This window comes from Oncorhynchus nerka, linkage group LG12 (assembly GCF_034236695.1).
Source record: "Oncorhynchus nerka isolate Pitt River linkage group LG12, Oner_Uvic_2.0, whole genome shotgun sequence".
Taxonomy (NCBI): domain Eukaryota; kingdom Metazoa; phylum Chordata; class Actinopteri; order Salmoniformes; family Salmonidae; genus Oncorhynchus; species Oncorhynchus nerka.
In genome coordinates, this window is record NC_088407.1 from 16094352 (window position 1) to 16110969 (window position 16618).

At 44.0% G+C, this 16618-nt stretch overlaps 1 protein-coding gene across 1 annotated transcript in view; it reads left to right on the forward strand.

The window, feature by feature from the left end:
• LOC115139039 (collagen alpha-6(IV) chain-like) overlaps positions 1-16618 on the forward strand; it is a 320502-nt gene that overhangs the window by 272139 nt on the left and 31745 nt on the right. Inside the window, exons 24-32 of the mRNA XM_065025281.1 lie at positions 4168-4239; positions 4434-4541; positions 4962-5180; positions 6048-6206; positions 8396-8566; positions 8905-9048; positions 10698-10820; positions 10961-11142; positions 16364-16427. Of these exons, the coding sequence (XP_064881353.1) occupies positions 4168-4239; positions 4434-4541; positions 4962-5180; positions 6048-6206; positions 8396-8566; positions 8905-9048; positions 10698-10820; positions 10961-11142; positions 16364-16427 (1242 nt within the window). The remainder of the gene's footprint in view (positions 1-4167; positions 4240-4433; positions 4542-4961; positions 5181-6047; positions 6207-8395; positions 8567-8904; positions 9049-10697; positions 10821-10960; positions 11143-16363; positions 16428-16618) is intronic.

The following is a 16618-nucleotide window of genomic DNA, read 5'->3' on the forward strand; positions in this document are numbered from 1 at the left end:
TCCTAATATGGAGTCCTGCTGAAGAATTAGGATTGCCTAATATGGAGTCCTGCTGAAGAATTAGGATTGCCTAATATGGAGTCCTGCTGAAGAATTAGGATTGCCTAATATGGAGTCCTGCTGAAGAATTAGGATTGCCTAATATGGAGTCCTGCTGAAGAATTAGGATTGCCTAATATGGAGTCCTGCTGAAGAATTAGGATTGCCTAATATGGAGTCCTGCTGAAACATTAAGATGTCCTAATATGGAGTCCTGCTGAAGAATTAGGATTGCCTAATATGGAGTCCTGCTGAAGATTTAGGATTGCCTAATATGGAGTCCTGCTGAAGAATTAGGATTGCCTAATACGGACACCGTATTTATAAAAGCAATAAAGAAACACCATTGGACTCAAATTTGACTAGCTAGCTGACTCTTCTCTGAGACTGAACAACACAAAACCCAACAGCTTTTTGCCACTCATATGAATGAATGTGTGTGTGACTGTTGCTTAAGTTTTCTGACACAATAAAGCTAATGCTAAAAGTTATTTTGAATACAACATGTTATTCTCTTCTGAAAAGAGAGAGAGAAAAAGAGTGCAATGCAAGTACATAAGTAACATGTTTTGTTGTTGTAGTTTAATTAAGTTACTATAAACAGTAGCTACATCATTTTGATAATATCACTTTCTCCCTCTATTTCTCTCCTCTTCCGGAAAACAATAAACTTGGCCGAACATCTCAGAATGATTTTTATTTTGCTTCTACACCTTCATTGCTTGCTGTTTGGGGTTTTAGGCTGGGTTTCTGTACAGCACTTTGAGATATCAGCTGATGTACGAAGGGCTATATAAATACATTTGATTTGATTTGATTTTACCTTAACTGAATGAGCTGAATCTCTAACCTCTGATTTGCTGATTTGCTGATTGTTTGATTTAATTATTTTATTTGGCTTATGCATTGATTGGCTTGACTATATGCAAATGACCTGAATGACCTTGATTGGCTTGCCTTCTACCGTCCTGTCCTCCCATTATCTCTCCCCGTCTCTCTTACTTTATTTCTCTCTCTCTTTCTTTCTTCCCCCTCTTCTTCCCTCTATTTTCATCCCTCCATCTCTCTGATCCTGTGCATGTTTGTCTGACCAGGTGACAGCTGTGGGCAAGAGGGGGTTAATGACGCAGAGGGAGGTGGGAAGCTAAGGAGAACTGCCCTGGAGAGAGAAACCCGAGCCCTAGATACAGTCTTTTAGAGCAACTCTTTGAGATTCAGTTTCAATGGCAGCCATTTTGCCCCCGGGAGTTCCAAGACAATTGGATTCCAGTCTCAGATGGAATGTCATTGTCATGGAACGTTTTGGTGTCAAAATGGATGACAGACAGTTGGCCACGGTACTGTGTACTGTACCTGTGGCTCAGGAGATTCTAGATAATCCAGTGGCCACTGTTTGAATGAAACATCCTAACTGCTCATTTGAACCTTGTCATGGCACAGAAAGGACGTGTCCACCATTTGTTCATGATGTCACAGATGGAAGCTCCTTGTTGCACCACATGATTGGGATTCCATTGGGCTTGACTCAGTTGATGATTGACACTTGATGATGGACATGTTGACCAGTGTTGAGTTCCCAGTAGCTCCTGTCCAGGGTGGCTAGCAACAGCAAGCCGCATGTGATGCCCTGGACCAGAGCTACGTTCCGAGCTACATCTCTCTGGTTAGGAGCTTAATGTTCACATGGTTAGGAGCTTAATGTTCCCATGGTTAGGAGCTTAATGGTCCCATGGTTAGGAGCTTAATGGTCCCATGGTTAGGAGCTTAATGGTCCCATGGTTAGGTCTTAATGGTCACATGGTTAGGTCTTAATGGTCACATGGTTAGGAGCGTAATGGTCCCATGGTTAGGAGCTTAATGGTCCCATGGTTAGGAGCTTAATGGTCCCATGGTTAGGAGCTTAATGGTCACATGGTTAGGAGCTTAATGGTCACATGGTTAGGAGCTTAATGTTCACATGGTTAGGAGCTTAATGTTCCCATGGTTAGGAGCTTAATGGTCCCATGGTTAGGAGCTTAATGGTCCCATGGTTAGGACCTTAATGGTCCCATGGTTAGGAGATTAATGGTCACATGGTTAGGAGCTTAATGGTCACATGGTTAGGAGATTAATGGTCACATGGTTAGGACCTTAATGGTCACATGGTTAGGACCTTAATGGTCACATGGTTAGGAGATTAATGGTCACATGGTTAGGACCTTAATGGTCACATGGTTAGGTCTTAATGGTCCCATGGTTAGGAGCTTAATGGTCCCATGGTTAGGAGCTTAATGGTCACATGGTTAGGAGCTTAATGTTCACATGGTTAGGAGCTTAATGGTCACATGGTTAGGAGCTTAATGGTCCCATGGTTAGGACCTTAATGGTCCCATGGTTAGGAGATTAATGGTCACATGGTTAGGAGCGTAATGGTCACATGGTTAGGAGATTAATGGTCACATGGTTAGGAGCTTAATGGTCACATGGTTAGGACCTTAATGGTCCCATGGTTAGGAGCGTAATGGTCCCATGGTTAGGAGATTAATGGTCCCATGGTTAGGACCTTAATGGTCCCATGGTTAGGAGATTAATGGTCACATGGTTAGGAGCGTAATGGTCCCATGGTTAGGAGCGTAATGGTCCCATGGTTAGGAGATTAATGGTCACATGGTTAGGAGCTTAATGGTCACATGGTTAGGAGCGTAATGGTCCCATGGTTAGGAGATTAATGGTCACATGGTTAGGAGCTTAATGTTCCCATGGTTAGGAGCTTAATGGTCACATGGTTAGGAGCGTAATGGTCCCATGGTTAGGAGATTAATGGTCACATGGTTAGGAGCTTAATGTTCACATGGTTAGGAGCTTAATGGTCCCATGGTTAGGAGCTTAATGGTCACATGGTTAGGAGCTTAATGGTCCCATGGTTAGGAGCTTAATGGTCCCATGGTTAGGAGCTTAATGTTCACATGGTTAGGAGCTTAATGGTCCCATGGTTAGGAGCTTAATGGTCACATGGTTAGGAGCTTAATGGTCCCATGGTTAGGAGCTTAATGTTCCCATGGTTAGGAGCTTAATGGTCACATGGTTAGGAGCTTAATGGTCACATGGTTAGGAGCTTAATGGTCCCATGGTTAGGAGCTTAATGGTCCCATGGTTAGGAGCTTAATGGTCCCATGGTTAGGAGCTTAATGGTCACATGGTTTGGTCTTAATGGTCCCATGGTTAGGAGCTTAATGGTCACATGGTTAGGAGCTTAATGGTCACATGGTTAGGAGCTTAATGGTCCCATGGTTAGGAGCGTAATGGTCCCATGGTTAGGAGCTTAATGGTCCCATGGTTAGGAGCTTAATGGTCACATGGTTAGGTCTTAATGGTCACATGGTTAGGAGCTTAATGTTCACATGGTTAGGAGCTTAATGGTCACATGGTTAGGAGCTTAATGGTCACATGGTTAGGTCTTAATGGTCCCATGGTTAGGAGCTTAATGGTCCCATGGTTAGGAGCTTAATGGTCACATGGTTAGGAGCTTAATGGTCCCATGGTTAGGAGCTTAATGTTCACATGGTTAGGTCTTAATGGTCACATGGTTAGGAGCTTAATGGTCCCATGGTTAGCTGGTCCCATGGTTAGGAGCTTAATGGTCCCATGGTTAGGAGCTTAATGGTCACATGGTTAGGTCTTAATGGTCACATGGTTAGGAGCTTAATGGTCACAAATTTGATTTGATTTGATTTGGGTAGCCAATCAGACCTTAATAATACCAAGTTGGAGGGGGGACTACGATGGCGGGTAGCCAATCAGACCTTATGACATTATTCAAATAGTACCAAAGAAAAGACATTCACAGTTACTTACTAAATTTGAATTACTTTTAACAGGCCATGACTATTAGCATTGGTTTAATCAATGACTTACTACTTTAAATCAACACACTGACATTATATCCTCACCATAATCTAACAGAATCATTATCACATCGATGCAAATCCATAAACAAACATGAAGTCTTAACGAATAACAGTAATGTGTTACAGTGATGACCAATATGGATGTATAATCTTCTAGTGGTATTGTACCAGTTTTACTGAGACATAGAGGGCTTTACTCCAGTGTGTGTGTGTTAACCGTGATCTGACTGACTGTTGCTAGGGCTGACGCTACCATGTCGTCTACCTGGTGAGGATGGAATCCCAGGCCTTTCCGGAATACCTGGAAGACTAGGTAACAAACAGACTTCATCACCATGGCAACACTTCCGGTTTTGTCATTTGACAATTATTTTTTACACAGAGGTTGGCAATGTGTGTGTGTGTGTGTGTGTGTGTGTGTGTGTGTGTGTGTGTGTGTGTGTGTGTGTGTGTGTGTGTGTGTGTGTGTGTGTGTGTGTGTGTGTGTGTGTGTGTGTGTGCATGTAGGTCCCAAGGGCGAGCCAGGTTTCCCAGGTGGTCCCGGTCGGCCCGGTTTTGACGGAGGGAAGGGAGAGAGAGGAGACCCAGGTTACGGGGGCCAGCCTGGGCCACAAGGTAAAAACACAGCTATTGTTGCCCCTCCTATTTGACCTTATCACCATTCACCACTCTTTTCCTTTCCAACATGACCATCTACTAACCATCTACTGATCATTTACTGATCATCTACTGACCATCTACTGACCATCTACTGACCCTCTACTGACCATCCACTGACCACTGATATCTATGGTCCATTGTTGATATTTATAGTATATGACTTCTGGCTAGACTGGCTTTTGTTATTGCTGCCAATTACTGCCAATAAATATTTGCTGAATTAAACTGACTTAACTTTCCTATGACTTCCACTTAGTCTTTTGATTTCTGCCAACAACGAATGGCCTTTAGTGTCTGCTAAATGGCATAAATAATAGTGAAAGTAAAGATGTATGGAATTGAACCAACTCTATCCTCATCCTCCCTCCCTCCCAGGTTTCCCTGGCCCCAGAGGAGATGCGGGTGGCCCAGGTATCCCAGGCGAGGGTCGTCCAGGGGCCCCAGGGAAGAACGGGCTCCCGGGGCGGCCAGGGGGGAAGGGCCGGCCGGGGGAGGTGCTGGGGTCCTCAACAGGGCTCCCTGGAACACCTGGGTTCCCAGGAGGACCAGGAGACAAGGGAGAGCCAGGAGCATCAGGACTTCCCGGAGGATCAGGTGGGTCTCAGCATGATAACTACCTAATCATCTAATGAATATCCCTTCAGGAACCAATACAATGTCTATGTAACCAGCCATCTATCTGTCTGTATCATGTTTGAAGGTAAGACCCAGATGCAGACAACGTCGAGTTAACCACCGTTTAATAATCCAACAGGGGCAGGTAATAGACAGGTCGAGGGCAGGCAGGGGTCAGTAAACCAGAGGTTGGGCAACGGTTACCTGACGGCAGGCAGGCTCAGGGTCAGGCAGAGTGGTCAGGCAGGCGGGCTTAGAGTCAGGACAGGCAAGGGTCAAAACCAGGAGGGCGAGAAAAAGAGAGACTGGGGAAAAGTAGGAGCTGAGACAAAAAAACGTTGTTTGACTTGAACAAACAAGAGGAAGTGCCACAGACAGACAGAAAACACAGGTAGAAATACCCAGGGGATAACGGGGAAGATGGGCGACAGCTGGAGGGGGGTGGAGACAAGCACAAGGACAGGTGAAACAGATCAGGGTGTGACAGTTAGTCTGTCTGTCTGTCTCTCTATGAAAACGCTTTAAACTACCTACAACTTCAAAGCCTTCATAAAGCCTTTAAAATGCCCGCATAGATGCTTCACATATTATTTAGTGGGGATGTTTCTTTGTGGCTCTGTCTATCTGTGCTGTATGTTCCTGTGGGCCCTGCTGTATGTTCCTGTGGGCCCTGCTGTATGTTCCTGTGGGCCCTGCTGTATGTTCCTGTGGGCCTGCGGGCCCTGCTGTATGTTCCTGTGGGCCCTGCTGTATGTTCCTGTGGGCCCTGCTGTATGTTCCTGTGGGCCCTGCTGTATGTTCCTGTGGGCCCTGCTGTATCTTACCTTGTGTCCCATATTATCCCAGGTTTTGATGGTCGGTCGGGCATTCCCGGAGCTAAGGGTGAGCGCGGTACGGATGGCTACCCCGGAACTCTAGGTCTTCCCGGACTTCCTGGAGACAGAGGCAATGGATTTCCCGGTCCTGCTGGACCAGCCGGAAGCAAAGGATTTCCCGGTACTCCAGGTGAGAGTCGGAACTCAGAACACTGACTAATTGAAACCCAGTAGGAATTTTGTCCAGAATGTTTGGGAATGTTGTCATTAATTCATTGAATCCATTTATTCCAGCTCCCAGATATCTTCTACTTGTTGTTTTTCCTTTTAGCCCACAGAGAAAACACACTCTTTCCTCCTTTTAGCCCACAGAGAAAGCACACAGACCCACTTCTACTTTTAGCCCACAGAGAGAACACACAGAGACTCTCTCCTCCTTTTAGCCCACAGAGAGAACACACAGAGACTCTCTCCTCATTTTAGCCCACAGAGAGAACACACAGAGACTCTCTCCTCCTTTTAGCCCACAGAGAGAACACACAGACTCTCTCCTCCTTTTAGCCCACAGAGAGAACACACAGAGACTCTCTCCTCCTTTTAGCCCACAGAGAGACACACAGAGACTCTCTCCTCCTTTTAGCCCACAGAGAGAACACACAGAGACTCTCTCCTCCTTTTAGCCCACAGAGAGAACACACAGAGACTCTTCCTTTTAGCCCACAGAGAGAACACACACAGACTCCCTCCTCCTTTTAGCCCACAGAGAGAACACACAGAGACTCTCTCCTCCTTTTAGCCCACAGAGAGAACACACAGATACTCTCTCCTCCTTCATACCTTTGTTGATTGTGAAGGCTCCCCACCAATCCTCTCCTTTATAGATATGTTCTCTCTATTTCCTGACCTTCAGTTTGCTTGCCTGTAAATCCACTGGTTGCCTGTTTGTGATCTCCATCACCAAAAGCATCTCCTCACCCTCTTTCTCTCTTCACCATCATCTCCATCCATCCTATCATCCTTCCATCCCTCTCTTTTTGGTGTTGGGTCTCTCCCTAGGCTGTCAAGGTGAGCTACTCCCTTCCATTCATCCCTCCATCCCTCACTCCATCTCAGACCACTTCTCCATCTCAGAACAACCCCAATCGCCCCCCTCTGCCCATCTCACCACCTCTCAATGCTCCTTTGGAGTGTCACATTTTAGAACAACCTGCGTCTAGAACTCCCGACGGATCTAAACCCAGAGCATTTGAGTCCAAAGAAAGATATGGAAGAAATTGTAGTTTGAAACCCTGACTAAACTTAACTAAAGCAGGTGTGTGTGTCGCTGTAACATTGATAAGCTTGTGTGAACCCTTGACCCCATCATAGCTATCCAACCCACTCACCTAAAACGTTGAGCCTAGAAGCCTGTTCTAGAAAACAGCAACCATAGAGGGCTTTCTAGAAACTTCTAGAAGACAGCAACCACAGAAGCTTGTTCTATAAACTTCTAGAAGACAGCAACCATAGATGCCTGTTCTAGAAACGTGTAGAAGACAGCAACAACAGAAGGCTTTCTAGAAACTTCCAGAAGACAGCAACCACAGATGGCTTTCTAGAAACGTGTAGAAGACAGCAACCACAGAAGGCTTTCTAGAAACTTCCAGAAGACAGCAACCACAGATGGCTTTCTAGAAACTTCCAGAAGACAGCACCATAGAAGGCTTTCTAGAAACTTCCAGAAGACAGCACCATAGAAGGCTTTCTAGAAACTTCCAGAAGACAGCACCATAGAAGACTTTCTAGAAACTTCCAGAAGACAGCAACCATAGGCTTTCTAGAGTGTATTTATGTGTCAGAGCTATCTAATTTTACTCTGGAATTGCACTTGAGTGTACAGTATATATTTTATCATAAACATTGGCATGATCATTTTTTCATCCCTTGATAAGATATTTTACTGGTTACAGTCAAATATGTTAACTAGAGGTAATACTTTATACCCATGTGCCTATTCTACCTTTTAATTCATTCATTCAGCAACCTGAACCCTTATGCATCTTAAACTACGACAGGAAAGAATGTAACTGGACATGCCTTGCGTGTGTCGGCTCATACTGTATGTTTCATTCTGAATTGTCAAAATCCCTTTCATTGTAATTTTGATACTGCATATTACAATAGTACTGCTTATGGACAGCAAGGTATGTTGTGTTTCTGACAGTACAATACAGGTAAGTTGTGTTTCTGACAGCATGTTACAATGTTATATTCATGTAATGTTTCTATATTTGTATTTATCAGCATTTCTCCCTCCCTTTTGGAATGTCATTGAATGTACTCCTTTGATTCCCAGAGGAAAGTGTTGTGCCTGACTGTGTCCTCCCGATCCCCACCCAGGCTACCCCGGTTTAAAAGGAGCCAGAGGTGACACAGGCTTCCCAGGCCCAACTGGGAGGAAGGGACAACCAGGACAACCAGGAGGGGATGGATCATCAGGACTCAGGGGCCTTCTGGGACCACCGGGCCCCGGGGGAAGAAACGGCATCCCTGGGAGACCAGGAAGGAAGGGTAAGGGGGGATACTTATTATCAATTAAAGATCCATAGCTAACTTCCTATAGCCTTAATAGCCGTACATTTTCTATTAAAGCCATGCGTGAGGAAGGGGGGAAATCTTCAACACACATCTACAGCTGGTTACAGTAACTTCCTGGTCAGGGTAAATGACTGTCTATTCAGTGTACTACTTTTGAATAGATGGGACTTTCTAGAGATAAGCAGGACCTGTACACACTATTCCTCCATCTTTATTTGGCAAAAACAGTTACAACGCTTCGATCCAAAAGTAGATCTTCGTCAGATCCACTATAGGCATTTTTAAACATCTTTTGTTTTCCCCACTCACAGGCGAGAGCGGTTACCCTGGACTGGTAGGTTTCCCCGGAATGCCTGGTAACCCTGGAAGACCTGGTGGACCAGGAGGTAAAGGAGCTCCGGGGTTCTCAGGAAAAGATGGCCTGCCCGGTGACTTCGGAGCGCCAGGACCTAAAGGTACAGGATTGGGAATGACAGAATCAATGGAATGATGGGAAGAGAGTGGATAGGGTCTGACAGTTCATCATTCTGGTCTGACAGTTCATCATTCTGGTCTGACAGTTCATCATTCTGGTCTGACAGTTCATCATTCTGGTCTGACAGTTCATCATTCTGGTCTTGACAGTTCATCATTCTGGTCTGACATAATGAATAGTCTGACAGTTCATCATTCTGGTCTGACATAATGAATAGTCTTGACAGTTCATCATTCTGGTCTGACATAATGAATAGTCTTGACAGTTCATCATTCTGGTCTGACAGTTCATTATTCTGGTCTGACATAATGAATAGTCTTGACAGTTCATCATTCTGGTCTGACATAATGAATAGTCTTGACAGTTCATCATTCTGGTCTGACAGTTCATCATTCTGGTCTGACAGTTCATCATTCTGGTCTTGACAGTTCATCATTCTGGTCTGACATAATGAATAGTCTGACAGTTCATCATTCTGGTCTGACATAATGAATAGTCTTGACAGTTCATCATTCTGGTCTGACATAATGAATAGTCTTGACAGTTCATCATTCTGGTCTGACAGTTCATTATTCTGGTCTGACATAATGAATAGTCTTGACAGTTCATCATTCTGGTCTGACATAATGAATAGTCTTGACAGTTCATCATTCTGGTCTGACATAATGAATAGTCTTGACAGTTCATCATTCTGGTCTGACATAATGAATAGTCTTGACAGTTCATCATTCTGGTCTGACATAATGAATAGTCTTGACAGTTCATCATTCTGGTCTGACATAATGAATAGTCTTGACAGTTCATCATTCTGCTCTGACATAATGAATAGTCTTGACAGTTCATCATTCTGGTCTGACATAATGAATAGTCTTGACAGTTCATCATTCTGGTCTGACAGTTCATCATTCTGGTCTTGACAGTTCATCATTCTGGTCTGACATAATGAATAGTCTGACAGTTCATCATTCTGGTCTTGACAGTTCATCATTCTGGTCTGACATAATGAATAGTCTTGACAGTTCATCATTCTGGTCTGACAGTTCATCATTCTGGTCTTGACAGTTCATCATTCTGGTCTTGACAGTTCATCATTCTGGTCTGACAGTTCATCATTCTGGTCTGACAGTTCATCATTCTGGTCTTGACAGTTCATCATTCTGGTCTGACATAATGAATAGTCTGACAGTTCATCATTCTGGTCTGACATAATGAATAGTCTGACAGTTCATCATTCTGGTCTGACATAATGAATAGTCTGACAGTTCATCATTCTGGTCTTGACAGTTCATCATTCTGGTCTTGACAGTTCATCATTCTGGTCTGACAGTTCATCATTCTGGTCTGACAGTTCATCATTCTGGTCTTGACAGTTCATCATTCTGGTCTGACATAATGAATAGTCTGACAGTGCATTTGTTTTGGTTTAGTTTCACGTTTTTTTTATTGATTTGGGATTTGTTCTTACCCTACTGTGTAGAAGAGACACTAACTCTATCAGGTACAGATATAATCTAAATTACATGTGTGTGTGTGTGTGTGTGTGTGTGTGTGTGTGTGTGTGTGTGTGTGTGCATACGTGTGTACGTATACTCACTTTTGCGTGTGTGTGTGCGTGCGTGTGTGATCCAGGTGACCAAGGTTACCGTGGTCTCCCTGGCCCACCCGCTCTGCCCCCCAGGGTAGATTACCTGGAGAAGGGACAGAGGGGCGACAACGGTGCCAACGGACTACCTGGTTTCCCTGGACCTAGAGGTAGGTGGTAGGCTACAAATCTAAATCCTTAGCCATTTTGTGCCAAATGTATGTCATCAACAAGCTCCTAAAGCTTGTCTGTCAAATCTGTGTCACCAACAAGCTCCTAGAGTCGCCATTTTGTGCCTCCCTGTCCCAAGGTGACAAGGGTTTCCCGGGCCAGCCTGGTCGTCAGGGTTTGCCCGGGCTGCCTGGTTATGCTGACAGGGCTAAAGGGGAACCAGGACTCCCCGGTCTCCCCGGACGCCCAGCCGGGCCAGGCTACCCAGGCCCTATTGGATCTCCCGGTATCATCGGCTTCCCTGGCATGCCTGGACCAAGGGTAGGCACATACACCACCATAGAAAGAGTTTAACAGTGACACTGTGGGCAGTAAACAGAAGTGGCAGTTGATGTTAAACTGAGTTTGATATATTTAGAAGTACTGTAGCAGTTGATGTTTTACTGAGTTTGATATATTTAGAAGTACTGTAGCAGTTGATGTTGTACTGAGTTTGATATATTTAGAAGTACTGTAGTAGTTGATGTTAAACTGAGTTTGATATATTTAGAAGTAGCAGTTGATGTTATACTGTGTTTGACATATTTACAATGTTGTGTCTTTGAATTATATGACATGCTGTTTTACCAAATCATTTACCTAAGATTGAATTGATTACGTGATTGAATTGAACCATTCAACAATTGAACCATTAATAACCTGGGGAACTGCTGGCGCATTCATTTATATATCCCGAATCCACTCACTTAAAAAAGATCTGAACATCTTTTATATCAATAGCAGTCAATAATTAATCGTCACCTCGATCGGTCTCATTCTGATTGTCGTAAGTACTTGGTTATCTGCACGAACCCTATCTAATAAGTTGAGTCAGCAATACACAAATTGGCTTAATTATTTATTTACTAAATACCTAAATAATCACACAGAATTACATATATACACAGGACAGATCACACATCGATTACTAATCATGACATGAAAAGCCCCTAGTGGACTAACCCGATATGAAGGCTGGTTACACAAAGGAAGGGGTTGGGGTTTGAATGAAAGAGCGGGAAGACTGAGGGACAAATGGATGGTCTCTATTGGACCTTGAGAAGCTATGCTACCGTAAATACACAATCGTATGCATTCTAATAACAGCTCATTCGGAAAGGAAAATGCAAGATAAACTTAGCAAAAAAAGAAACGTCCTCTCACTGTCAACTGTGTTTATTTTCCGCAAACTTAACATGTGTAAATATTTGTATGAACATAACAAGATTCAACAACTGAGACATAAACTGAACAAGTTCCACAGACATGTGACTAACAGAAATGGAATAATATGTCCCTGATCAAAGGGGGGATCAAAATCAAGTCATTATCTGGTGTGGCCACCAGCTACATTATGTACTGCAGTGCATCTCCTCCTCATGGACTGCACCAGATTTGCCAGTTCTTGCTGTGAGATGTTACCCCACTCTTCCACCAAGGCACCTGCAAGTTCCCGGACATTTCTGGGGGGCCCTAGCCCTCACCCTCTGATCCAACAGATACCAGACGTGCTCAATAGGATTGAGATCCGGGCTCTTCGCTGGCCATGGCAGAACACTGACATTCCTGTTTTGCAGGAAATCATGCACAGAACAAGCTGTATAGCTGGTGGAATTGTCATGCTGTAGGGTCATGTCAGGATGAGCCTGCAGGAAGGGTACCACATGAGGGAGGAGGATGTCTTCCCTGTAACACACAGCGTTGTCATGCTGTAGGGTCATGTCAGGATGAGCCTGCAGGAAGGGTACCACATGAGGGAGGAGGATGTCTTCCTGTAACACACAGCATGCTGGATTGTCAGGATGAGCCTACAGGAAGGGTACCACATGAGGGAGGAGGATGTCTTCCCTGTAAACACACAGCATTGTCATGCTGGAGGGTCATGTCAGGATGAGCCTGCAGGAAGGGTACCACATGAGGGAGGAGGATGTCTTCCCTGTAACACACAGCGTTGTCATGCTGGAGGGTCGTGTCAGGATGAGCCTACAGGAAGGGTACCATATGAGGGAGGAGGATGTCTTCCCTGTAAACACGCAGCGTTGTCATGCTGGAGGGTCGTATCAGGATGAGCCTACAGGAAGGGTACCACATGAGGGAGGAGGATGTCTTCCCTGTAACACACAGCGTTGTCATGCTGGAGGGTCGTGTCAGGATGAGCCTACAGGAAGGGTACCACATGAGGGAGGAGGATGTCTTCCCTGTAACACACAGCGTTGTCATGCTGGAGGGTCGTGTCAGGATGAGCCTACAGGAAGGGTACCACATGAGGGAGGTGGATGTCTTCCCTCTAACACACAGCATTGAGATTGCCTGCAATGACAACGAGCTTAGTCCGATGATGCTGTGACACACCGCCCCAGACCATGACGGACCCTCCACCTCCAAATCGATCCCGCTCCAGAGTACAGGCCTCGGTGTAACGCTCATTCCTTCGACGATAAATGCAAATCCGACTATCACCCCTGGTGAGACAAAACTGCGACTTGTCAGTGAAGAGCACTTTTTGCCAGTCCTGTCTGGTCCAGCGACGGTGGGTTTGTGCCCATAGGTGACGTTGTTGCCGGTGATTTCTGGTGAGGACCTGCCTACAACAGGACTACAAGCCCTCAGCCCTCAGCCTATTGTGGACAGTCTAAGCACTGATGGAGGGATTGCGTGTTCCTGGTGTAACTCGGGCAGTTCTTGTTGCCATCCTGTACCTGTCCCACATGTGTGATGTTCGATTGTACCAATCCTGTGCAGGTGTTGTTACATGTGGTCTGCCACTGCGAGGACGATCAGCTGTCCGTTCTGTCTCCCTGTAGCGTTGTCTTAGGTATCTCTCAGTACGGACATTGCAATCCCAGCATGGTGATCGTCACCTCCACGTTGGAATTCTCCCTTTTAAACGTATGGACACCAGTCCTCACGTCACTAGGAACTGAATTTGACTTCCGTTAACAGGCTTTTATACTGTGGGAGAGAAGGGCGTGTTTCATAGTTCTCAACCAATGTCTGTTCACTTGGGCGTGGCCATTGAGTGAGCATAGTTTACTTATGAAAACAATTCTCTCATTTAGAAGATAAAATTACTTTTCATCTTTTCACAAATGTCATATTTAAACATTTAAATTGCACAACAATTCCATGTGAATCTGATATCTAGAATGTGGAGACTTTCCAAGATACAATTTATGTCACCCTATCATCAGATATAATGTCCCAGAAACCAACTGATCTGACGTCATATTCTTTAAGTACCAACGGACACTTTCAACTGGTTAAGAAAGGAAATATTGTTCCATTTCCCAACCTTTTGATGTTACCATACTCTCTCTATGTAGACAAAGGGCTTTCCAATAGTCCATTCTGTAGAGTGGAGAAAAAATGGGAAAGGGTATTTATGGGGGGGGGTCATAAACCTCACAAAACAGGGCAACGTCATGACACTGAATTTGATTTATTTAGAAGTGGCAGTTGATGTTAAACTGAGTTTGAAATATGTGACCCTCCACGTGGATTCGATCCTATGTAGCAAAAATGTAAATGTTTTTTTTTTACATTGGATAAAAGTAGAGACTGCAGTTGAGGAACAATGTTAAATGTAAATTAATAAACTCGTAATCCCACTTTTGAGAAAATGGCCCTTGAATGGCCCTTGAATGTTTTGCTACATAGGTGTAGCAAAACATTCAAGGGCCATTTTCTCAAAAGTTCTACTACTGTAGTGCTCTTCTTTGTCTACACCCATTCATCGTCATTCACACCCTCTTAAGCCTTATCTCCATCCATCTCTTTAAGAGAGGCCATGTGCTAAACAGAGTGAGTATCCTAATCTGAATTTAGTGCAGGTCATGTTGATCTTCACATTATTGTCTCTGGTAAACACACACTATATTGACTCAAATGTTTTTGTTTTTTGTCACACACACCGGATGCAGGTGTAAACAGTACTGCGAAATGGTTACTTGCAATATCATAAACCGAAAGAGTCCAGAAATGTTTTTCATTCATATTTTATAATTATTTGATGACGCTTACCCAGACAGACTTGTCTAAATTGATGTGTCATGTGAAAGAATAGCTATAACCACCCCCCAGCCACATCTAGCTAAGTGGACGGGTCACTATTTTCTAGACATGTAAACATGTTCATGAAATACAATAGATCGCCGTAATTTTCCCCAGACACAGCTGGCTAACTTGAGGGGTTATGTAATCATCTGGTGAAGTTGAGTCAAAGATTTGTTATAACTAAACCAAGATAGACCACACAGACTGTTGTTTCAAATTGGAACAAATTAGTCATAGTGGGCAGAACAAGTAAGGAGGTGGGCAGAGCCAAGCATGAGCTAGCGAGATGCTATTGGCGCGTTCTAGCAAACATTTGAATATTTCCATTAGGGAACGCCTACTCTATGAAGTGAACATGTGCAATAACTCAATTCACCTTTGCACTCCTTCTAAACCAAGCACATTTTTAAAACTTTGGTAAAGGGTAACGTCTAGAAGAATTTGTCTACTCTGTATGTAACAGATTATAGTTTTGGGAACAGAAAACTGTATTGAGATCAAAGGTTTCATCAATGAGAAAATTAGCAGAATATCGGCCCAAATCCACCACGTTCTATCTTCACCCACTGCCAGCCACTGCCAGCCACTGGGCTTCCTCTCACTACCATATTTGGTAGTGACTGGAAACGCCAAGCGGATGCTTCACATTTATACATCCAGTGAAATATCTGTCTCATTGTTCTATTTGTGGTGGAATCTTTTGTTTAGACATGTAGCTAGCTAGCTAAACAATGAACCGGCATAATCCCAATTCATACTACTACAAATACAAGCATTGTCATAGCTGTAGTATGAATCTGCAGGTAGCTAAATCTAACCAACTAGGTTAACATTGTGCTTTAACTAGCAATGCAAATGGTTTCTGATTTAAAAAATATTACTACACAGATCATACACTTAACGTTAGCTAGCGAACCAGCAAGCTAATGTTTGCTAGCTAGCTAACAGTATGCTTTAACTTGCAATCAAAACCATTTCTGACAAGATTAGAAACGTATAATATCTGAAAATGTAGCGAGACTCTTACCCGTATACATGGATGCATGTTAAATGCTTTCAGTCTGCCGTGAAGCAAATAGTTTTGCAGCTACATCTTTGCTACATCTTTGTAGCTACATCTTGTTTGGCCAGCGTTGTGTCAAGTCACTCCGGTTCACACTGAGCGTGGCGTGTGCAGAAAGTATCCCATCACAACTTTTCCCAACTGATCTGTTGAAAGCGCCTGCTAAATTCAGGGAATCAATGTTCTTGAGAAAAGTAGAATTTTTTTTGTAGTTCTCAACAGCTAACGTTACATCTTTCAAAAACGCTGTGCCATTTCTGCTTAAAAATGCATTTGAATACAAATCAAAATGCCTCTTGTGAAGTAGTGACGTGTGACATACGCCTAGCTTCCTGAAACTGTAACATATTTAGAAGTGCCAGTTGATGTTGCAGTTTTTTTCCGTAGGGTGACGATGGCAGTTCTGGTTTCCCTGGTAACCCTGGAGTCCCTGGTCAGCCAGGATCTAAAGGTGAGTGGCTGTCACCTGTCTGTATACCTACCTGTGATGCTCTCTTCTCTGTACCATTCTCTTAAACTCTGAAGGGTTGGAAAAGGTTCATAAGAAAGCATTTCCCTGTACAGTCTACACCAGCTGTTTTCGGCCCCATGTGATAAATACAATTTGATTTGATTTCATGGTCTCTTCTCTGTGCCATTTTT